This window comes from Galeopterus variegatus, unplaced genomic scaffold (genome assembly GCF_000696425.1).
Source record: "Galeopterus variegatus unplaced genomic scaffold, G_variegatus-3.0.2 Scaffold6243, whole genome shotgun sequence".
Classification (NCBI taxonomy): domain Eukaryota; kingdom Metazoa; phylum Chordata; class Mammalia; order Dermoptera; family Cynocephalidae; genus Galeopterus; species Galeopterus variegatus.
Window position 1 is genome coordinate 96,088 of NW_007732354.1, and position 22,684 is coordinate 118,771.

At 52.9% G+C, this 22,684-nt stretch overlaps 2 protein-coding genes and 1 pseudogene across 2 annotated transcripts; 2 read left to right on the top strand and 1 right to left on the bottom strand.

Moving 5' to 3' along the window:
* The first annotated feature begins 1,146 nt into the window (after positions 1-1,146).
* NCF4 (neutrophil cytosolic factor 4, 40kDa) lies at positions 1,147-19,277 on the top strand. Its single transcript, XM_008590641.1, has 10 exons — positions 1,147-1,236; positions 6,535-6,619; positions 7,018-7,168; positions 9,329-9,399; positions 11,975-12,102; positions 13,165-13,222; positions 13,906-14,004; positions 16,859-16,989; positions 17,220-17,285; positions 18,886-19,277. Exons 1-10 carry the CDS (start codon positions 1,205-1,207, stop codon positions 19,079-19,081), a joined length of 1,017 nt encoding a protein of 338 aa, XP_008588863.1. The 5' UTR covers positions 1,147-1,204; the 3' UTR covers positions 19,082-19,277.
* Positions 14,154-16,467, bottom strand: LOC103606045 (proline-rich receptor-like protein kinase PERK10). The gene is made up of 2 exons (XM_008590642.1): positions 16,449-16,467; positions 14,154-14,395 (listed from the first exon to the last, which is right to left on the bottom strand). The coding sequence occupies exons 1-2, from the start codon at positions 16,465-16,467 to the stop codon at positions 14,154-14,156; spliced, it is 261 nt and encodes an 86-aa protein (XP_008588864.1).
* Positions 19,278-20,172: 895 nt separating the features above from the next.
* LOC103606046 lies at positions 20,173-20,893 on the top strand (annotated as a pseudogene).
* The last annotated feature ends 1,791 nt before the right edge of the window (positions 20,894-22,684 follow it).

A 22,684-nucleotide genomic window follows, 5' to 3' on the forward strand; every position in this document is an offset into this window, starting at 1 on the left:
ATACATGTTAGAAGAAGCACAGAGTCACCAACGGAAAGCATTTCATTCATTCTCCAAATACTGGTTGAGTGCTGCAATGTGCCAGGCACAGTGCTAGCCAGAAAGGCAGTCATTAAACATAAATACCCAAATATGAAAATGTAATAGTTATAAGTGCTCTGCAGTAAGAGTAGAGGGATCTGTGAAAGAATATAACAGGAAGGGGCTTAATTTAATGCAAGGGGTCAGGGAAGGCCTAGCTACAGAGGTGATTTCCAAGCCAAGACCTAAAGGAGGCAGGGAAGAGAGCATCCCAGCAGAGAGAACAGCATGCACAGAGGCCCTGAAGGGCAAACGTCTTGGAGCATTCTAGAAATGGGAAGGGGGCCAGCGAGAAGGAGAAAGCTTGGGGGAAGAGGCTGGGGAAAACTGCAGGGCTTTGAGGGCTTCAGAGCAGGTAGGGTGAGGAGTCAGGACTTTTTCTTGAGCTCAGGGTGGAACAGTTGAAGAGTTTAAGTGGGGCAGGGTGTGATCGGGTCTGCAAACTTGCTCTGGTTGGCAGCCCAGTGGAGAGGATTGGCTGGGCACGGGATCTAAGGATGAGGAAAGGAGAGTCCAGAGCACCAGAGTAACGGCAAGAGGGGAACATAAACCAACTCTAGTACAACAGAGGTCAGGGGAACCAGGAAGGCTTCCTGGAGGAGGTGGCATTTGTGCTGGGCCTAAGGGATGGCAGGCAAGATGGAGGTCTGCATTCCTGGCCTCGGGAATAGCTTGGGCAAAGGCTCGGCGGTGCAGGAGTGAGGGTTGGGATGGATGGGCCAGAGGATGAGAAGTGACTGCTAAGGTCACAAGACCCCTTGGTAGCTGAGCCAGCACTGGGACCTCATCTCTGATAGAGTGGGGCTTTCTGATGCCCAGCCAAGCTTGGCACCAAAAACCGACAACTGGGAAGTCCCCAAAGTCAGTGGACTCCTGCAAACTTGGCGCCCACGGGTGGACACTTCCCCAATTGCTGTGCAGCTGGGAGGTGGGGCGAGAGGAAGTTTGTACCACAGGCGAGACCCGGAGAGACTGGAGGAGGAGTCTCGTCTAGAGCCCAGAGAAGCAGGGTCGGGCCTCCCCAAAGGTGGCTCTTGGGGACTCGGGGTGACTGGAGGAAGTGAAAGGTGAACTTGGTCTGGGCCCAGCTGGGCAAGACCTGCTCCCTGGACCATCAACTGCCATGGCCCTGGCCCAACAGCTGCGGGCCGAGAGGTGAGTGCCAGGGTGTTCCCTCTTCACTGTTCCCGGCAGGCCTTGGGGACAGGGGCCGGCCCTTCTGCAGTACCTCATCAGCGTGAGAGGCTGGGGTTGAGTCAGAACCTGAATATTCAGAAATGCACACTCCTAGAATCGCTTTCAGGAACCTTCGAGTTGTGGCTCACCTCTTTCAGGCATATATGAAAATACCAATGCTTAGATAGGGGGAGTGACTTGCTCGGGGTCACACAACCAGTGGGTGCCAGAGTCTGGAGAAAACACAGATGTTCTGGGTCCCAGGCTGGAGCTCTTTGCTCCACATTGTGGTCAGTAGTAGCTTTCCATCTTCTGGTCAGACAGAATCACGGAATCTGGCTTGTTCTCCCTCCTTATTCAGGGGTTGGCTAAAATATCACCTCCTCCAAGAAGCCTTCCCTGATAGCTCCTACCTTATTGCTCTCTGACCTCTTGCCCTGTTTCTTTTTTTCTGCATAGTGCTTATATTACTGGCATAATATTATACACTCATTAATTATTTTTTGTCTTTATCACTGGCTCCTCCATTAGAAGCAAGCTTTATGGAGGTTTTTGGTCTGTTTTGACATTGCTGTATCCCTAGGACGTAGAGCAGTGTCAGTATGTACTAAGTGCTCAATAAATGTTGCTGAAAGAGTTAATGGATGGATCTTTGAGCTGAAAAATGTCCTAGATCTTTCTAGTCCAAACCTGCTATTATGCAGATGGGAAAACCGAGGCCCAGGGAGGAAAAAGGACTTACATGGGGTCACGTAGAATGACTGGCAAGGCTGGGGCTTGGAGCACAGCCTCGCCTGGGCCTAGCCTCATCTCTCAGAAAGCATTTCCTGAATGTTTCCCCAGTAGCCAGACCTGTGGCTTGATCCAGGAAGCCCTAAAGATGTAGAGCTTGGCTCCTGACCCCTGGGTTGGAACAACAGGTGACATCAGGAGGCAAGTGTCCATGTTAACTGTGTGCAGAACACTCAGAGGGTCAACAGAGATGGGTCAGGCTGGTTGGGGCCTTAGTGGGCAGTGGGGGCCCATGGTGGAGCCCGGAGTGGAATTTCAAAAGGTTGAAGGTCAGAGTGAAGGGTTGCCTGTGTGTGGGGATGGGGAGGGGGCACCAGAAAAAAATCCTCAGGGGTCCAAAGGGCCTTCCTGAGCCACAGAGGGTGGTGCTGGGGGGCTGGGTGAGGTTGTCCCTCCAGATTTCAGCTCTTCTTCCCCACGAGTTTTCATTGAGGACAGCCCAACATGCAAACTTGGACCTTCTGGAAACAGCAGCTGCTTGAGGCTTGAAGAACTTCCTGCTTTTGGGGTACAGGGTTCAGGAGACGACGCCCAGAGCTGGCCAGCTGGATGTATGACCCCTCCCACTGCCTGTCCCTCCACCCCTTCATGGGGCCTTCTGGAAGGTGCTGGGGGTCATTGGGCCTCCTTGTGCCTAAAAGGCCTTCTCTGAAATGGGCCCTGGATGTTCGGCTCGAAGCCAAAGCAGAGGACGCACGAGAGGGCGCAGGCTCATTCAGCAGGGCTTGTTAGAACATGGAGAGGGGGTGTCCAAAGATGGAAAGGCTGCCTCGGGGGTGGCGAGTTTGGTTCCAACAGCCATACTTTGAGTACCTCCTGTGGGCCAAATGCCATAAAACCTGAACTGGCTGGCCTCCACAGGCCTTTCCACCCCTCTCCTTCCCAGTCCAGGCTCCAAAGCAGACTTTTCATGGGCAGCATGCTCATCATGGCCCAGCAGGACCCGGGTGAGGTCCCTGTGGGAGTGGCCACTCCAGGGGGACTTCCAGCTGGGTTCACGGCATCTCCTGCCCCATCCCCATGTAGCAGCCTCCTTGTCCCCGCCCCCGCACGCCACCCCAGATAGCGACGCTGCCTGCCAGAGGACCCACTGAACGCAGAGGGAGGTAATGCCGTGTGCTGAGCACCTACTATGTGCCCAGAGCTGTTCTGGAACCTGGGGCCGCAGTGTGGGCAGAGTCCCTGCCCTTGTGGGGATTTTAGGGGCTACACTTGTTACAGATGGGACCTCATGGCCACCCAAAGATATAAGCGCATCTACTGTGCCCCTTTCACAGAGGAGGGGAAGGAGCCAGATCACAGAGAAGAATCTTTCCGAGGTCCCCGCTGGCAGTGGCCAAGCGAGAATTTGGTCTTCGTATTTCCAGTGCCATCCCTGTGCCCTGACTGCTCTGCCATGTCTGCCCGTGTCCGCCCTGCTTAACCCCTTCCTCGGCACCCTCCACCACCGCCAAGTCGAGGCCCCTCCGTGAGCCACAAGGGCCCCTCGTGAGTGGCACCTGCCTGTCTCTCTGGCTTCGTCTCGCACCACTCTGCCTTTGCTCTGTGCTCCGGCCATGCTCAACTCCCTGCAGTTCCTTGAACTTGCCCCTCTTGCGTGGCTGTGGACCTTTGCCGCTTCCCTTTCCTGAAGAGCCTTTCCTGCCATTCTGTGGCCGGCTCCTCCTTGCTCTTCCCGGCTGACCACTGGTGCCGTCTGCGGGAGGCCCTCCCTGACCAGCCTCGGCCTGCGCGCCCTGCCGCCCTCTCACAGCGCCAAGCCCTCCACCTCGCAAGGGCTGCTCCTAGTCTCTCTCGCCTGCTGCGTTATCGACTCTTTGTGGGGATATAATAATGGTCAGGCTCCTGTTGTAGCTCAAAGTACCATGTGCTTTCCCTTCACAGCACTTACGGCAGAATATACAAGGGAATTGGTCAGTGCCCAGCCCCTCCACGCTTCCTTGCAGCTATGAGGTCCAAGAAGCACAGGTGTCTTAATGTGCTTAAAACAAGCAGTGCTACATAAGGGTGTGCTCAAATTATTATTATTTCAGATGGGGAAGCAGGCTGAGAAGGGCTGGATTTATCTGAGTTCGTACAGCCAGCTTCTGGGAGGTCAGGAGACGGACAGCCAAGCAGTGTTTGGAAACAAAATTCTGGAGGCAGGCTGCTTGAGCTCACATCCGAGGTTCCTGACTTACTTGGGCAAGTTAATTAACCTCTCTATGCCTCGGTTTCCTCATCTGTACAAAGAGGACACTGTCTTAGAAGAGTGCATAGTGTGCACCCAGGAAATAGTAGCTGTAGTTACTATTACTCAACTTGCCTGACTCCCTGCCCAGGGCCATTTCTACCCTTCAAGTTCCTTCCTGCCCCACCCCCATCATATTGCAGGCAAAATTACCATGAAATACATAACCTCGGAGGAGAAAGTAGAGAAGGAAGCCTCTCTTCCAAGGGTGTCACCATGGGGGCATGTGTGGAAAGTGAGTGGGAAGGTTGACAGCAGCCACCAAGATGCTCTTTGGCTGGGGGGGATTTCCTCTGCCTGCCTACTGCTACCCTGAGTCACCTCCTGAGTTCTCATGCAGTCCCAGACCCTGGGCAGACGAGGTCATGTGTGGACCGGCATGGGCTGGGACTAAGGTGTGTAGACCCTAGTCTACACCCTAGTCTTGAGGTCCCAACCAGCTCCGAGGCCTTGGGTGTGGCCGCACCTCCCCCTGCCCTGTTTCCCAGTCGCTACAATGAAGAGTCATAACTGCTTCTCCTTTCCCCATCTGCCTCGCTCTAAGTGGCTGGACTTGGCGACCCCTGGCCGTTCTTTCTCTCCTTGGCTGTCTGTTTTCTCGTCCTCTATCTGTCCCTCCTGGCCCCTCCTCTACTCACTGATAGCTCTTCACAGAGGACTTTAACCACAAGCCACAGCAGATGGCTCCTACCTCTCCCCCTGCTGCTGAGACCCCCGTGCTGAGCTCCAGGGCTACACACCAGCTTCCTGGGTGCCCAAGAGGCCTCTCAAATTAGCATGCCCCAAACTGAGTCCATCAACCTGCCCTTTCCCATCCATCCTGGTCAGAAATGTGGGTGTCACTCTTGACACTGCCCTTTCTTTCTCCACCACATCCAAACAGTGCCCAAACCCTGCTGTCATAACGTAGGGACAGCTCACAAATTGCTAATGTGTCCGGTGGAAATGCATTAGTCTGCAGGGAACAGAGGAACTGATGGTGGCTTAAATGAACAGGGGTTTATTTTTTCACATGGCAAGAAGTCCAGAGGTAGGCTATAGCTGGCTCTGCAGCTCAGTGACAACATGATTTTGCCTCATGGATGCAATATGGCTGCTGCAGGTCCAGATGTCACACCTGCTTTCAAGGCTGTTGTTAAGGGAGGATACCAAGCTGGCCTCGTCCATCCCTGTAGATCAGGAATGCAAATATTCTCAAGAGGCCCCTGCACCAGATTTCCTCTTAGGTCTCATCAGCCAGAACTGGTCACATGGCTGCTGTGAGCTGCAAGGGAGGCTGGGAAACAGGAACAAGATTCTTATGCTTGGCTCAGACTAACAGTGATCAATCATCTTGGGGCTGGGCACGTTGCCACTCTGAACAAAATGAGTACTTGGTTAACCAGGAAGAAGCAGAGAACTCAAATACTAACAGTTTCTGCCAAGGAGGTGCCCCTGTGTCTGTCCCTGCTGTCTAGCTCAGGCCAGTATCATTCACAGTTGGGCCACTTCAGGGCCTCCAATGGTGCTCTCCCGAAGCCTCTGCCCCTCCTTTCCACTCCACATGGTTGCCTGCATTGGCTTCCTAAAGCCGGGATCATGTTGTGTTTCTACTTCCTTCCGAAGCCCTGCACGGCTTCCCGTTGCCTATGGAAGTTCTTTACTCGGCACTCGAGACTCTCAGACCAGCCTCATCTGCCGGTTCAGTCTCACGTGGCACCAGGCCCAGCCACACAGAACCCAGGCCCACCCCTTGACATCAGAACCTCAGCATATGCTGTTTCCTCTGCCCAGAAGACCCTCCCCCAGTTTTCTACCTGGTGGGTTTCTGTTTGACCTTCTAGACCCGGCTCAAAGGTCATCTCTTTTTTGAGGATTTCCATGACCCGGATGTGATTAGCCATCCTTTCTGTGGGGATCCCGTAGTACTCTGTCCAGGGTGTGTTGACTCTGTTCACCCCTGTGACCCGGGGCCTGGCATGGAGGAGGCACTTGATACCTCGTTCCTGCGTGGATTGTTTGCAAAGCAATTTGTTAGACTAGAATACGGCTATGACATATGGTTTCCATCTTCAAATCCTGTCACTCTCGAGGCCTGGTCTGAGTCCCGTTATCTCCGTCTTCCCACTGCCGGTGTCTGGGCCTGGCACAGGAGGGTGTTGAACGAGCAGTGCCAGCCACACCATTGGTTCCTTTGCACGCTGCCTCACGCCCAGCGGGCCCAGGTGACACGTCAGGGTGATAACCGGGGTTTCTTTTCCTCTGGCCTCCCCCAGCGACTTTGAACAGCTTCCAGATGATGTGGCCATCTCAGCCAACATCGCTGACATCGAGGAGAAGAGAGGCTTCACCAGCCACTTTGTAAGAGAGACCCCTGGTTCTTCACCCTCTGACCTCTGAACCTTCACCCTCCACCTTCTGAACCTCCAACTCACTCATCTCTTAACTTCTACCTTAGTGGATCTCAACAGGGCCGATTTGACCCCTCAGGGGACATTTGGCAAAACCCTGAGACAATTAGATTATTACAGCGTGGGGCAGGGCTGCTCCTGGCACCCAGCGGGTAGTGTCCAGGGAGGCTGCTCAGCGTCCCATGGTGCACAGGACACCCCCATATCCCAGTGAGGGATTATCCGGCCCTATCGTAGCACTGAGGTTGAGAAACCCTGCTCCATCCCTTTGGCCTCTGAACCTCCACCCTCTGTGTTTAGATTCTGCCCTGGCCTCTGAGACCTCCCTGCTGGCCTGTGTCCCCCTAGGTTTTTGTCATCGAGGTGAAGACAAAAGGAGGCTCCAAATACCTCATCTACCGGCGCTACCGCCAGTTCTATGCGCTGCACAGCAAGCTGGACGAGCGCTACGGGCCGGAGAAGAGCAGCCCCTTCAGCTGCAGCCTGCCCGCGCTCCCAGGTAGGCGCCGCTCCCAGCCCTGCTGCTGCAGAGCTGCGCTCGCCCCTGCGCCCTCCTTGAAGCTCTGCTGACACTGTTCAGTGACTTTATTTCGACCCCAGTCCCTGGCCCGCTCCTGGCGGTCACAGCGGCTGACCCTCACCCCTCCACCTCCTCTCTGCATCACCCCGGGGTCTTCACCTCTAGCAGTCCGGCCTCACAGCCCTTGACCTCTGATGGCCTTTACGGTCACCCTGCCTCAGCCGTCTACCACCAAGGAGCTGCAGAGTGGAGCATGTCGGCATCTGGTCTCTCTCGAGGAGTCAGGATTCCCCGGGTCTCCCTCGCTAAACTAAACCACCGACTCCTCCTCCAGCCCTGCCTCCTGCCACGAGTCCAGCCCTCTAACTTCACAGTCTCTGTGTCCACACTGCCCTGGGCCTCTCCTTCCTTCCCTGTCCTGCTGGGAAGCCAGAGAGTGTCACGCTTCTGCTTGTAGACAGTCCCCCGAGCCCCTTGCTCCCCGGCTCAGTCCTGTGTACACCTTGGACAGCTCCAAACCTCTGGCTGAGGCTCCCGTTCCCACCACAAGTGGGTTACACCAGCATGGGCTTGGCGGTGCCCTCCACGCCCTGCACACACGGGCACTGTCTCTCACCCTCCCCCAACCTCAGAGACCCTTCCTGACCTCCCCTTCCTCAGTCACCAAGCCCAGCTCAGCGGTGTGCCGTCTCCTATCTCTGTCTCCTATCTCTGTCTTTGTCTTTGTTTCTCTTTCTCTCTCTGTCTCTGTCTCTCTGTCTCTCTCTGTCTCCCTGTCTCTGCCTCTGTCTCTCTGTCTCTCTCTGTCTCTGTCTGTCTCTCTCTGCCTCTGTCCCTCTGTCTCTCTGTCTCAGCAAACGACTGTGCTCCTCTTCGTCCGGCCACTCGAGGAAACTGGAGCTCCCCAGGGGCTCCTTGCCTCTCCCTTCCTCCTCCCGGGCTGGTCCCCCTTGCCCCGTCCCTGCCTCCTTCCCCGGGCTGCGGGTCAATGGGGATCTCACCTCCTCCAGGCCCAGCTCTGCTCTTGGTCGCCATCGCTTTCCTCTCCTCTCTTTTGGGGACTCTCCCCTGATAATCTATCCCTCGTCTTCTTGTATATTCACCTGCTCCTTGGTATATCGACTCCTTCTACGCATCTACACTGCTCCACTCTCTTCTGTCTTTAAACAACCACATGCCATAAAAAAGCATTCTTGCAACCGGCCTCCCTTAGCCTTCACGTCCCCAAGCTCTGAAAGGTCTCTGTTTTCTTGCTTTTGCTGTAAGTTGTCACTCACTGTCTCCTCTCCTCTCCTCTCCTCCATCTGCTCCTCGATCCCCGGCTCTGTTTCAGCTCCACCGAAGTTCCGGTCGCTGCGGTGGGCTGGGACTTAACTCTGGCCTCCGTGGGCATGTTTCAGGCCTATCTTCACTCTCCCACTTCTTCCTCCGTGAAGCTTTCTCCATCTTTCGGTGGCACCAGAGTCTCGCAATTCCCCTCCTACCTCACTGGCTCCTCCTGCAACTTCTCCTTGCAGAACCCACCTCTCTGATGTTCCTTGGAAGGTGGGGACTCCCTGAACTGCCAGCGTCCCCTGTCTTGTCTTCTCACTGTGAACACTCCCCTGGGCAAGCTGACCCGTGCCTGTGACTTTAATCGTTACCTTCTTGCTACTAACTCCCAAATGTCTATCTCGGCACAGACCCCCATATGCTACCTCCTTCCCCACCAGACATTATCCCTGTCCGTCTCACGGGCATTGGGAGCCAGGCGGGTCCCACGCTGGCCTCCTGGTGGGGGCTTTCCAGTGAGGCTCCCCCAGGCCCCCGCCTGAAGGCTCCTGCAGAGGACATTTGTCTCTTGGTCAGCCATCATCTGTTTCTCCTTCCCCAGAACACCCTGCCTTGCTTTTGAGGAATTGTTCACTCATATCCTCAACAAGTATTTGTCCATCTGGGCATGATTCTAGATGCCTGCCTGTTAACCTTGGTGGCATATTGCAAGTGCCTTGACAGACCTAAAGAATCCTGATGCCTGAAGGGGAAGGGTGCTGAGCCAGTGAGGACGGGCTCCAGCCAGAACTCCTGGCCTGCAGGGACAGCCCCAGCCCAGGCACTGCGTCGAGCCAGCCTCCTGAGAGGCTCTTTGTCTCTCCTCAGCCAAAGTCTACGTGGGCGTGAAGCAGGAGATCGCCGAGACGCGGATACCTGCCCTCAACGCCTACATGAAGGTATCAGCGGGCCATGCCACCTCGGATGGGAAGGCACACAGTGCTGGGGGCTGGGGAGAAGCCTGGGCCTCACCCCTGGGGCACTGCTTTGGGAACTGAGGCTGGCTCTCTGGCTCCGATGATCCCCATCTTCAGTGCCTGGTCTGGGGAGAGAAATAGGGTGAGTTCTCAGGGATCCAGAGATTGAGGAAGGAGCAATGGAGAAAATTTAAGGAACCATGCTTTGAATCAACAAATCTTTATTTAATGCTCCAAGCCCACAGGTGAATGTCTATGCTAAGTGTTAGGAAACTGTGGTCAGTTAGACCCAGTGCCTGCCCCCGAGGTACCTACTGTCCAGTGGGGTCAATCACGAAATCACACAGAGGCATATGTATGCCTACATGACAGGGGCATGACCGACCAGGCCACAGCTCGGTCATACAGCACCTTTGTGCAAGCTAGAGAAGGCCTCTCCCCAGGCCAGCACACCCCCCCACCTGAGAAGAGGCTGGATTTTAACTGCACTCACAGGTCTTAGCTGGGCACCCTGTGTATTCCCCAAACTGCAAACTGTTTGCACCCATATGAGAAGGGAACACAGAAGAAGGAGCATTTTAAAGGCAGAGGCCAGGGGAGTCAGGAAAGGATTTCTACCAATCAGAGCCATCCAGGAAAGGGACAGTGTTCCTCATGAGGCAGTGAGTGCCCCATCACTAGAGGCACACAAGCTGAGGCTTGATAGTGACCCCAGGAAGCTGGCGAGGGAAACCCTCCTCATTGCCCCGAGGCATCCTTACAGCTCAAGAGCACTGAACTCGGAGCCTCTTTAGTCTTGACTCTGACACTGACTGGCTGGGTGATTTGGGGAGAGCTGCACATCTTTTCTGCTCCTTGTTTTTCTCACCCATGAAATGGGGCAGTGCCTCCTGCCCTCTGGTCTCACAGGAGTGAAGTCGGGATCTATCGAGAAAAGGATGGGAAAGAGCTTTATAAGATACGAACCTCTTCCAGAATGCGAGAGAGCCTGACTCCTGGTGGAGGAAGGGAGCAAAAGGAGGTCAGAGCAGGTGGGTGGAGGGAGAACAGGGCAGGTGGCTGCAGGAATCCTGGGCTCTGTGGCCCGTGGTCTCCAGCACTGGAGGCATCTCCCCTCAAGGGGGTGCTGAGGACGCTGCTCCTTGTGGGTGTATGAGGCTCCGCCCTCCTGCTGCTGGGCTGGAAGAGCAGGGTGAGCTCTGGAGGAAGGAAGGGAGAGAGGGTGGGAGGACAATCCCACAATCCCACGAGGGAGATATTAATGAACATCCGGAGCCACGCTTGCTCAGATCCACCCAGCTGGGGAGAGGCAGAGCTGGGATTTGATCCCAGGATCAGTCTGGCTCCTTATACACCTTCTAGCTGCCTCTTGCCCCTCCCCAGACGACTCCCACGTCTAGGATCTGCATTCCCAGCCCCCCTGAGATGGAGCTCCCCGCCCCTCCCCATCCTGCTGCCGCTGTGCGATTCTCTGCAGGGCTCTGGGTGCCTCTGGAGCTGCAGCACCCGAAGCCGCCCTCCGTGCTCCTGGACCTGGGCGGTGCGGAGCCTGGCGGATGACCCCACAGGCTCTGGGTGCTCCGCGGTCCCGCGGCCTGGGAGTCTTTGCACTGTGATGGGCGTAACCAGAGTGGGATGGAACCAAGAGACTAGGGCTCGAGACACCACCCCACCCCTTCCTACTTCTGTTCTCCCCAGGCCAGGCATTTTCCCTCCCCAAACCTCAGTTTCCCCAAACCTCAGTTTCCCCAACTGTGATATGAGATAAGGTATCAGGAAGCAGTTTTTAGGTCATAATGCCACCAACATTTAGGTTGTTAGTTTAGGTTATTTTGGGAACCCCCCCCCCCCCCGGGTTGTGGAACCAAGAGACTAGGGCTCGAGACACCACCCCACCCCTTCCTACTTCTGTTCTCCCCAGGCCAGGCATTTTCCCTCCCCAAACCTCAGTTTCCCCAAACCTCAGTTTCCCCAACTGTGATATGAGATAAGGTATCAGGAAGCAGTTTTTAGGTCATAATGCCACCAACATTTAGGTTGTTAGTTTAGGTTATTTTGGGAACCCCCCCCCCCCACCGTGTTGTGTTATCTTGGGTAAGGTGTGGGCTTTAGCAGCGGGGGACTCTGACTCTGGGTGGCCCAGCTCTGTCACTTGCTAGGCTGTGTGGCCTCAGGCAGGTCCCTTCGCCTCTCTGATCCTGACTTACAGGTTGTCATGAGATGGATGGAGGACACACATGTGGTCCTCAGCGCAGTGCCTGGAACGGTCACCACCAGGTCGTGTTACCTGTCATCGCCCTTACCGTCATTTCTGGGTAACTTTAGGTCTTTTCCAAATAAACTCCTCTCAAGCCAGTGGTTCCCCTCCTAACCTTGGACCCAGGAGCAGAACTCGTGAAGTGTTTCCTTCAGCCTGCTGAGTTTTTCTTGTTTGGTTTTGAAATAACTTATTTCTGTTACCAGACCTCAGGCATGGGATTCATTCGTAGAGACAGGAGCCGCTGGGCCGGCATGGCCAGGCCTTTCTGCTGACCTGTCCTACCCTGTCACCCACCAGAGCCTGCTCAGCCTGCCGGTCTGGGTGCTGATGGACGAGGACGTCCGGATCTTCTTTTACCAGTCGCCCTACGACTCGGAGCAGGTGCCGCAGGCGCTGCGCCGCCTCCGCCCGCGCACGCGCAAAGTGTGAGTGAGCGCCCCGCCCCCGGCCCCGGACCCCTGCGGAAGGGCCTCTCTTCTCCGGAGAAGGAAGACCGATCGGTTCTATCTCTGGACGCCCCGGGATGGTTCGGATCATTAGATGAGTTTGGAAAATCAAGCTCAGGACCCGGAGGGATAGAGGGGCTGCGTTTGATGCGCGCGATAGCAAGGACTGGGGACTGGAGAAGGGGGACTAAGGGCTGACCCCAGAGGGTTTGGCTGCCTGAAAAGAAGGGGGTGCCGTAGAGGAGGGAAGAGCCACTCAATCCCAAGCTCTCCCTGAGCAGCTCCCGGGAATGCCTCCTCCCTGGTTTCTCAGTTCTCTGGGGCTGGCTGTGGCTCCGCTTGTATCACACTGGCCTCTAGGGGGCGCTGCTACTCGCTTATTCCAAAGAGCCCACCACACTCTTCCAGTCCCTTCCTAAGCAGGAAAGAATTACCCAAACTCCAAGCCACTGAAATAGCACTGAGCTTCCAAAGCCGAGGTTGCTGCTCCTAAGAATTCCAGGAAAAGCAGGACAGTGCTCCCCAGCCCCTGGCCCCCCTCTCTTCCTCCCGCCTCATCTCTCAGTGTCCTCCCCATGCCTGGCGCCTCTCCCCCGTGCACCCAGGCAGACACAGTCTGCATTCCAGCCATGCCACATGGCAGCCAGAGGCCCGGAACAGGGCACATCACCTCTCCAAGACTCAGTTTCCTCAGCTGGAAACTAGAATAATAAGTTACTTCCGAGGTTGGTTGTAAGGAACAGAGGAAGAAACAAGTGTGAAGGGTTTGACGAGTTGAACGCACTTAACAAAGGGGTCTCCTGTTCTCCACCCCCTCTGTGCCTCTGCTTCCTGGTCCATGAAGAGGGGAGAACTGTCCCACCACCAGGGTGGTTGTGAGGGCAAGGGAACAGGGTGCGGCCCAGAGGAGCACCTGCGCTGCGTTTTAGCATCCTCTTCCTCTCCCCACTTCCCACCCCTGGCGAGGGTCTCCTCTGTGCAGAAGCAGGGAGCTGAGCCCCGAGTCGGGAGGGCTGACAAGCCACTCTTCTCTCTCCACAGCAAGAGCATGTCCCCACGAGGCGCCAGTGCTGACCGCATGGAAGCTCCACGAGCAGAGGTACCCTCGGCACCTAGGCCTCCACCTTGGGGCAGGGCCTGGCTCCACTGTCAGCCACTGTGTCCCTCCTGCTGGGTGTCGCTGGGTGCCAGGGAGAGTGCTGGGTATTGCAGGAAGTGAGGAGCTACAGCCTCTGACACTGGAGACCCCTCAGCCCAGTTGAGGGGAGGGAATGTGATCAGGACATGGCCACCCATCCACTCATCCAACGAGCTTGCTAGGGCTCCTCTGAGCTGTCCCTGCCTTAGGGACTGAGTCATCAGAGATGACTCAGACAAGGCCCTGTCCTCAAGGAGCTCACAGCCCCCTGGAGACAGACAAATGGGCATTGCAAAACCAGCATGGACAGTGCCCTGGTAGAGGGCAGCTGGAGTTATGGTGGGCCTGGAGCCCACAGTGAGGCCTGGGGGTGGGGGAAGGAGCTGGGCCCAGAGAGTTTGGACCCTGCCCTCTGTGTGCACATCCCATCAGGTCTGGAGGAGCACCCATTCTGGAGTCAGGGAGACCTGGGTTCAAATCTCAGCTCCTCTCCTAACAAGTGGAGTGGCCTTAGACAAGCCACTCATCCTCCCTGAGCCTCAGCTTCCTCATCTGTAAAATGGGACACTGCAGTAAGTTAGGCACTTTGGTAGGAGCTCAGTGGATATTTCCTCCCTCCCTCTTTACCTCAATCTTCTCTCCAGGCCCTGTTTGACTTCACTGGGAACAGCAAACTGGAGCTGAATTTTAAAGCTGGAGATGTGATCTTCCTTCTCAGTCGGATCAACAAAGACTGGCTGGAGGTGAGGTTGGAGGGTGAGGTTGGAGTTGAGGTTGGAGGTGAGGATGGAGGTGGTGGAGGTGAGGTTGGAGTTGATGGAGGTGAGGTTGGAGTTGAGGTTGGAGGTGAGTTTGAAGGTGAGGTTGAAGGTGATGGAGGTGAGGCTGGAGGTCAGGATGGAGGTAATGGAGATGAGGTTGGAGGTAAAGTTGGAGGTAAGGATTGAGGTGAGGATGGCGGTGAGGTTGTAGGTGTGGATAGAGTTGAGGTTGGAGGTGAGGATGGAGGTGATGGAGGTGAGGTTGTAGATGTGGATAGAGTTGATGTTGGAGTTGAGGTTGGAGGTGAGGGTGGAGGTGGAGATGAAGTTGGAGGTAAGGATTGAGGTGAGGTTGGAGGTGTGGATAGAGTTGCTGTTGGAGTTGAGGTTGGAGATGAGGGTGGAGGTGGAGGTGAAGTTGGAGATAAGGATTGAGGTGAGGATAGAGGTGAGGTTGGAGATGAGGTTGGAGGTGAGGTAGCTTCAGGCGTGTATATCGGATGGTGGTGCAGAGACTGAGGAGGAGTCAGGGAAAGCCTCAGGGAAGAGTTGCCATCTGAGCAGAGTCCTGGATATCCAGGTGTGTGTGTGTGTGTGTGTGTGTGTGGTGGGCTTAGCCTGTGAGAACACAGCCCCTGGGGAGGCAGGTATTAGTGGGAGGAGAAGATTCTGGAGTCCATGTACCTGCCTTTGGTTCTGACCCCAACAAACAGGTTGCTTTGGACAAGTTAACCTACTGGGTTTAATTTCTTGGTGCATAACATGGTTTCTCAGCAGTGGCACTACCAACATTTGGGGCCAGGTCATTCTTTGCTGGAGTTTTCCTGTACGGTGTTGGGTGTTCAGCAACACCCTTGCCTCCCCACTAGATGCCAGTAGCAAACCCTGTGGTGCAAAAATCATATAAGTCTCCAGACATTTGCTCCTGGGGGTGAGAACCACTCATCTCCAGTATGGGATAACATTGCTTGCCTTGCAGGCAGCAATAAAAACTTGTAATTGAGGGCATGAGCTCCAGTGTCTGCCTGTGTAATTTCCTAGCTCTGTTTTTAACTAGCTTTGTGAACCTTTGGAAAGTTGTTCAACCCTGCAGTTTCCCTTTCTGTAAATGGAGATAAATAATACTGACAGCTTCTTCATGGGGTTCCTGGAAGGGTTAAAGGAGATGGTAGACATGCAGGACTTGCCCACAGAGAGCCTGAGTACACAGTGCCTGGCTGGTGCGAGGGTCCTGGGATCACTTAAGTGAGTGTATGAGTCCAGTTCTGTGGCTTATAGGAGAATATCTGAAACTGGGTAATTTATAAAGAAATAAAATTTATTCTTTATAGTTTCAGAGGCTGGGAAGGCCAGAGTCCAGGGAACACATCTGACAAGGGTCTTCTTGTTGATGGGTGGTGACTCTACAGCCAGGCAAGGTGTCACATGGTGAATGGTTTGAGCAAGAGAGAGCTCACCTGCTCACTCACTCTCCTTGTAAGGCCGTCAGAACCACGCCCACTACTCCATGAATGGAGCAATCCAGTCACAAGGGCACAGTCCTCACAATCTAATCACCTCTAAAGCCCCACCTTTCATTTACCATAATGGGATTTCTCACTCTCTTACCACTGCCACAGTGGGGGTTAAGTTTCTAATACATGGAACTTTGAGAACACATTTACCCGTAACAGTGAGACTTCAAAGCCAAGGCCTGTCTGTCCCAGTCATTGCTTTGCCCAGCGTGGCTCACAGAAGAGCCCCTACTGACTGTGTGGAGGCCTGGCCTGGGGCCCTATTGTTATTAAACAAGATTCTCTTTACTGGTTCCTGGTGGGCTGGGAGGTGGGGGGCAGGGGTGGTGAGGGTTCTGAAGGAGGTTCTGGGACAGGCCCAGAGGCAGGGCTAGCCCCCAGGGGTCCTGGGACAATTGAGGGTTGGGTGGGGTCTCTGGTGTCCAGGGCTGGAGAGGAGCAAGAGGTGACTGGTCTAGCTGATTTAGCAGTTTCTGTTTGTCCCTAATCCTGGATCTCTGTCTCAGGAATGCGACAGCTCTTATAGCCGCCTGAGGGGTAGCTCTGGATCACTCTCCAGAAACAGGAAACGTTTATTGCCTTCCTGTTTACTGGAAAGTTCCATGTGTCAGTATGCTGACCAGCCTTTGGCCTCAGGTTGGAGGAAGGGCAGGGGAGCAGCTGGGGCCACTTTGAGCCTCAGTTTATGTGTCTGTAAAATGGCATGTAAATAATCTGTCTTCCACAGGATTGTGGTGACGATTAGAGAGCATTTGTACAAAGCACTGCCAACACCTAGGGCTTGGTCTGGGCTTTAGGGAGAGGACTGGGCTGGAGAAATAGATTTCTGGCCGCATGGTCTAGAGTAGGGGCTTGGTGGTATCTGTGGGATGAGTAAACGAGCGGCAGTCACCACCATCTGACCCACTGTACAATTCGCCTGCTCCCCCATGCGTCCCCTGTCATCCTTCACTGGAACGGGAGCTCCAGGAGGCAAGGACTTTTATCTATTTTGAGTGCTCAGAGCCTGCCGCATAGCTGGTGTTCACGGAGTCTTTGTTGAAAGAATGAATGAGTGAGTGAAGTGAATGAGTGAATGAGTGAATGAATGAGACGTAAGCAGCTTTCTAGATAAATCCAGATCTTGACCTAATCTAAAACTGAAATATAAGTTTTCTTGGGATGGACAGCTTGGTGACCTTCCTCACTTTTCCTCTTCCCTCTGCATATGGGGACCCAGACCTTGTCTGCCTTTCTCATCATTATGAAGGGGCCGGGGCTCCTGGGTGTGGCCCTGCTGCCTGTCCTCATGTCAACTGGGTGGCCCCTCTTTTCCTCCTCAGGGTACTGTCCGGGGAGCCACAGGCATCTTCCCACTCTCCTTTGTGAAGATCCTCAAGGACTTCCCCGAGGAAGACGACCTCACCAACTGGCTGCGCTGCTACTACTACGAAGACACAATCAGCACCATCAAGTGTGTGGCCTGCTGGGAGGAGCGGCCCATCCCCCACACCACATACTCCCATGTTGTCCCTGCCCCCACTCCAAAGCCTGCAGTGGCTCCCACTGCCTTCCAGATAAGCCACAACACTGTAACAAGAAGTCAATGTACAGCAGGGCCTGGCCAGCCTCATTCCCACCTCTCACCACCCCACATCCCCCTCTGGCCTGATGCCACCTCACCCCTGCCTGTTGCCCCCTTAGGGACATAGCAGTGGAGGAGGACCTCAGCAGCACTCCACTATTCAAAGACCTGCTGGAGCTCATGAGGTGAGAGGGCTGGGGACTGGAGGAGAAGTCAGATGCCCTGGAGAAGAGAACAGAGGGAGAACTATGAAGTACGGGTATTAAGGTGCTGGGTGTTTTGCGCCCGTTTTGCATTTTCGTTTTATTCACAGCCTGACGGTCAGGTATCATCAGCCTGTATAGAGGTGAGCCGGGAGCTGCAGACAGGTGAAGGGAGTAAGCTGAGGTCACATCATTTGGGAGTAGAGATTTGCAGCTAGAGCTAAAGTCTCTGTAGCTAAAAGCCTTGGACTTGGACTCTCCACCAGCAAGGAACTCACCACCTCCCAAGATCCGGGTCTTTGCTGGGTAGTTATTTTACAGAACAGTAATAGCATTGTTACATTTTTGACTATACTCATAAATACCTACTCATAAAAAAAAAATGTCAGTAATCATGTCAGAAAGGGAAAGGCAGATAAGGTCTGGGTCCCAGTATGCAGAGGAGGAAAAGTGAGGAAGGTCACCAAGCTGTGCATCCCCAAGAAGACGTATTTCAGTTTCAGAATAGGTCAAGATCTGAATTTATCTGGAAAGCTGCTTTCATCTCATCTCGTTCATTCACTGACTCACTCATTCATTCAAAGAAGTGAAATCACCTTATACGAAGGTACTTCAAATATTCATGAAAAGATTTTTATGATCTTCTAATTTATTTTTCCAGGAACTTTTTGTAATACACTCGCATTCATACTCCTCTCATTAGCTGATGTACATTCAGCTCTCTTCAGTACACACACACACACACACGCACACACACACGCACACACACACACACACGCATGCAAATATTACTAGGGCTGCACAGCACCACTCTGTGGCTGCACCATAAGTAACGGAGCCACACTCTTTTGTTGGCTACTTAGGTTTTCTTCCACATTTTTACTACTGTAAACAATGCATGATGTGATAAAAAATGTGATGACCGTCTTTGTTCACATATTTGGTGACTTGTCTCATCCCCTGGAGAGAACGAAGGGAGAAATATTAAGTGTTAGTATAAAGTCTAGGTGTTTTGCACCTATTTTGCCTTCCTGTTTTATTCACAGCTCAGCCCTACAGGGCTTGTGATGATTTTCCTTGGGATGATTTTTGAGAAGTGGAATTTTGGGATCAAAGTGTTCGCAAGTCAATTAGCTTCCCATTTGGCAAATTATGTATAGAAAGGTCAGATCAAGTTTGATGTTCCCCAGCCAGGTAGACAGCCCCAGTCCGTACGGAGTTCTCTCCTAAGTAGCTTCAAACAGGCATCTCTCTGGGCTTTATTCTGTGCCCAGCCAAACCCACTGCTCTGCCTCACAAAGAGTTCTTAAGGATTTAGCACATTTATACACAGACATTTCAGGCTGTGCCACTAATTTATTGTGAACGTCCCTTCTCCCCTTTAGGTCTCAGTTTCCCCATCTGTACAATGAGAGCTTGGGCTACTTGGCTGATGAAGGCCTGTAGCAAGCTCTGACCTTTTCTGATGCTTAGACCCAAGCCATAAACTCTCTGCCCTCCCTCTGCCCACCCCTCTGCTTAAGCCCATAGCCTCTGGGTTCTCTCCTCTGACCTTTGATTAACCCTGACCTTTCCCACCCAGGCGGGAGTTCCAGAGGGAAGACATCGTTCTAAATTACCGGGACCCCGAGGGGGACCTGGTCCGGCTGCTGTCAGACGAGGACGTGAGGCTCATGGTGAGGCAGGCCCAAGGCCTCCCTTCCCAGAAGCGCCTCTTCCCCTGGAAGCTGCACATCACCCAGAAGGACAACTACAACGTCTACAACACAGTCCCCTGAGCCAATGGCATCCCTGAGGCAATGAGGGGACACCTGGCAAAGAACCTTCAGCCCTCAGACGAGTTTAAGAGCAGGGAAGGCAGAGAGAATGGGACAGACATCCTGGTTCTGCGTCCAATGGACCCGCTGGGCTTGGCTAGTACTCTGTTTCTATACTGTGTCTCTGAATTAAATAAATCCTTCCATCTCAAAGGGCCACACTGGGGGTAAGTGGTGTGTTTTGCGGGGAGAGAGAAGAGGGAGTAAAATATGAATGAGCGTCACTTGGGGACCATCCAGATCTGGCAGGGCCCTGGCTTGGGCCTCTAATCCAGCCACCCCTGCCCTCGCTTTGTCTGCATGTGTGGAGAAATCGGTGACGCCCCCAGCCCGGCTGCCCACTTCCCTTTCACCCCTTCTCCCTGCCACTGCTCCCTTTTCCTGGGATTGGCTGCCTGCTTCACAGAAGTAATCCACTCCCAGGTGCCCTCTGGACTCACACCAGTGCCAAGTCCCCTGCTGTGTGATGAGGGTCGGGGGCTTTCCTCTGCCCTTCTATTTCTGCTGCTCTGCAGAGGGGCGGGGGAGACTTGAGTCTTGCTGGTGGTGGTCTCCACTGTAAGCGGGGTGGTGGTGGTGACTCTGCTCCCTTTGGGGAGAAGGGGGAGCAGAGTGACAGGATCTTCTATGAGCCAATGCTCTTTCTATCCCAATCCATCAGAAAATTAAACCGGTGTCATTTCCAGAATGGTGGTGTGAGGAGCTCGGTGGACCCTCTCTGAGGTGAAACAACCATTTAACTGATGGAAAATGCTTAAAACCAACTATTTAAAGTCTCCAAAAATTGTTCTAAGGGCATACAGCCAATGGAGAAACACTTACTCAAGAAGATCATTAAGGAGGGGTAGAGGGTTAGGGGTGGCGGGAGAAGGCGGCAGTGAATCACTTATAAACGGAGCCAAAGCAGCACCCGAAGCCTGAATTCCAGGCAGGTGCACAAGTGCTGTGATTTCATGGACCTCTTCCTTATGAAGCAAAGTGGGTCAAGAGTGCCATAAAGGACAGACAAATGACATACTTTGGACATTACGGTGGCGGGGATAAAAACTGGTATGAATGGGTTTCAGAGAACAGAGTACTCAAATGCATGGACACTAATCTGCAGAAACAGCGAGAACTTCAAAAAGCCGATCAAGAGCAATACGCAGAGGGGATGTGAAAAGGCCACCGCAGGAAAGAAGACATCTGGTCTGCCACAGGAAATGCTGATGTGAGAACAAAAAAGGACAAACAGAAAACACCTGGAGATGGAGATGGGGCGGTAGCATCAAGATGCCTCAGTCTCCTCGGAAGCAAAGGGCCTGGGTGGACGCTACCACTGAAAGTGAGAAAACATTCACGAACAGAGTTGAAGTTAAAGAAGATTCCTGAAGAGCTAAAACCATGGCTTGCTGATGACTGGGATTTAATTACCCTGGGGAAACAGCTCTTTTATCTTCCCGTCAAGAATGTGAATTCCATTCTAGACAATTATGCCAATTACAAGAAATCTAGAGGAAACACAGATAATGGGGAATATGCTGTTAAGGAAGTTGTGGCAGGGATAAAAGAATACTACAGTGTGACGTTGGGCCCTAGGCTGCTCTACAGACGTGAGAGCCTGCGGTATGCCGAAATCCTCACAGATCACCCTGGGGACCCCGTGCCCAGGTGTACGGAGCACCACATCTACTGAGACTGTTTGCACACATTGGAGAGATGCTGGCCTATACGCCTCCGGATGAGAAGAGCCTTGCTTTATTACTGAATTAGCTTCATGATTTCCTAAAGTAGCTGCAACTGTGTTTAGTGCCAGCGATCAGAGAGACCTGCTGTAGAGTGTCTTACTGCTTAGCTGACAAAGTCGCTTGTGAATGCTAGAGGTTCCATTCCTTTGACTCTACGCACTTTTTAAATCCGTGTTAATGCTCTATACCAAAATGCTTTGATTCCTCATGCCAAAGTTTCCACTCAGTGTATATAACTGAACACACTCATCATTTGTGCTCCTTTTTTTTAAAATGGTGCTTAAAGTAAATAGCCTAACCTGTGCAAGTCATCCGTGTTGTTCCTTAGGCATTTTATCTTTCCTCAAACTGTTGAAGAATGGTGGCTTATGTCATGGTTTTTGTATTTGTGTCTGACACATGTTTTAGCATGATACATGCAATGCATCGTGTAGCTACAGTTTCCTGGAAAAATCAATCTGTATGAATTGTTTCTCAGATCTTGAAAAAACTTTTTCTTTAAAATTCAAAAAAAAAAAAAAAAAAATCAGTACATCTCCGTAAGAACAATGAGTATATGGCATTTGAGCCACAAAGTGTTCCCATCCCCCAACTCCATGTAGTGGAAACTCCACTCCAGACACTCTTCTCTGGATGGATGCAGCCACCAACAGGGGCTCTCCCTCTCTCCTCAGTGGCTGATATTCAGGCCCTTGTGTCTCTTATCACCACAGCCTTGGGTAGTGAAGCACTATCCCAGGCAATCACAGCTGAGATGATTTGGTTTCCTAGGGCTGCTGTAGCAAAGTACCACCAAATAGAGACTTAAACAATAGAAATTTATTGTCTTACAGTTCTGGATGCTTGAAGTCTGAAATCAAGTTGTCCTCAGGGCCATGCTCCCCATGAAAGCTGTAGGGAATCCTTCCTAGCTCTTCCTAGCATCTGGTGGTTTGCCAGCAATCTTCAGCATTCCTGAGCTTGCAGATGCATCACTCTGTCTTCACATGATGTCCACCTGTGTGTCTTCAAATTGTCTGTCTCTGTGTCCGAACTTCCCCTTTTTAGAAGGATATCAGTCATATTGGCTTAGGGCTCAACCTAATGATCTCACTTTAACTTGATTACCTTTGTAAAGAGCCTATTTCCAAATAAGGTCACATTTTGGGGTACTAGGGCTAGGAGTTAGAACTTCAACATATCATTTTTGATTTGAACGTATCAATTCAATCCATAACACACCCTTTGACAACTCAGCTCCCACTAATAAAGCAAAGGTTCTGACACAGATGTAGCAGGAATGCTAGTTCCCTTGTAGGGTGGAGGTTCCATGCTGAGAGGGACAACCTGAGAAGATCAAGGGATACCATCCTCCATTTCAGTGCTCACTTGTAGAACAGGTTGCCATTCTTGGAGAAGTGAACTGATTGCCCTGCCCTTCTGGTTCAATGGTGCAGAAGTTCTGCCCAAGGAGAGAGTCAGGCCTTAAGGATGGAAAATTCCACAGCTTTTCCTGAGGGGACTGACTTTTTTGGAAAGAAGCCAGGAAAGTTGTTAAAAATAATGAATATTTTGGTGAGTAGCAATTAAAAAGAGACTGGTAGCTCCAAGGCATTAATTGCAACAAGTGAAATGCAAAGCCAGAAATTTAACTGAGAAACAGGTAAAGATTCAGCCAAGAATAGTCCTTCTGGGATTACAGTCATCCTCGAGGACTCCAGAAGACTGTGCACATGTGCTAGGCTGCCCCCACTCGGGAAAATCAGAGTAGAAAGTGTGACAGGCTTGAACTAATTCCCTAAACTACACGTATCCACCAGCAAAACAGACAGCCTTTCTGGCTTAAGGGGCATAACCT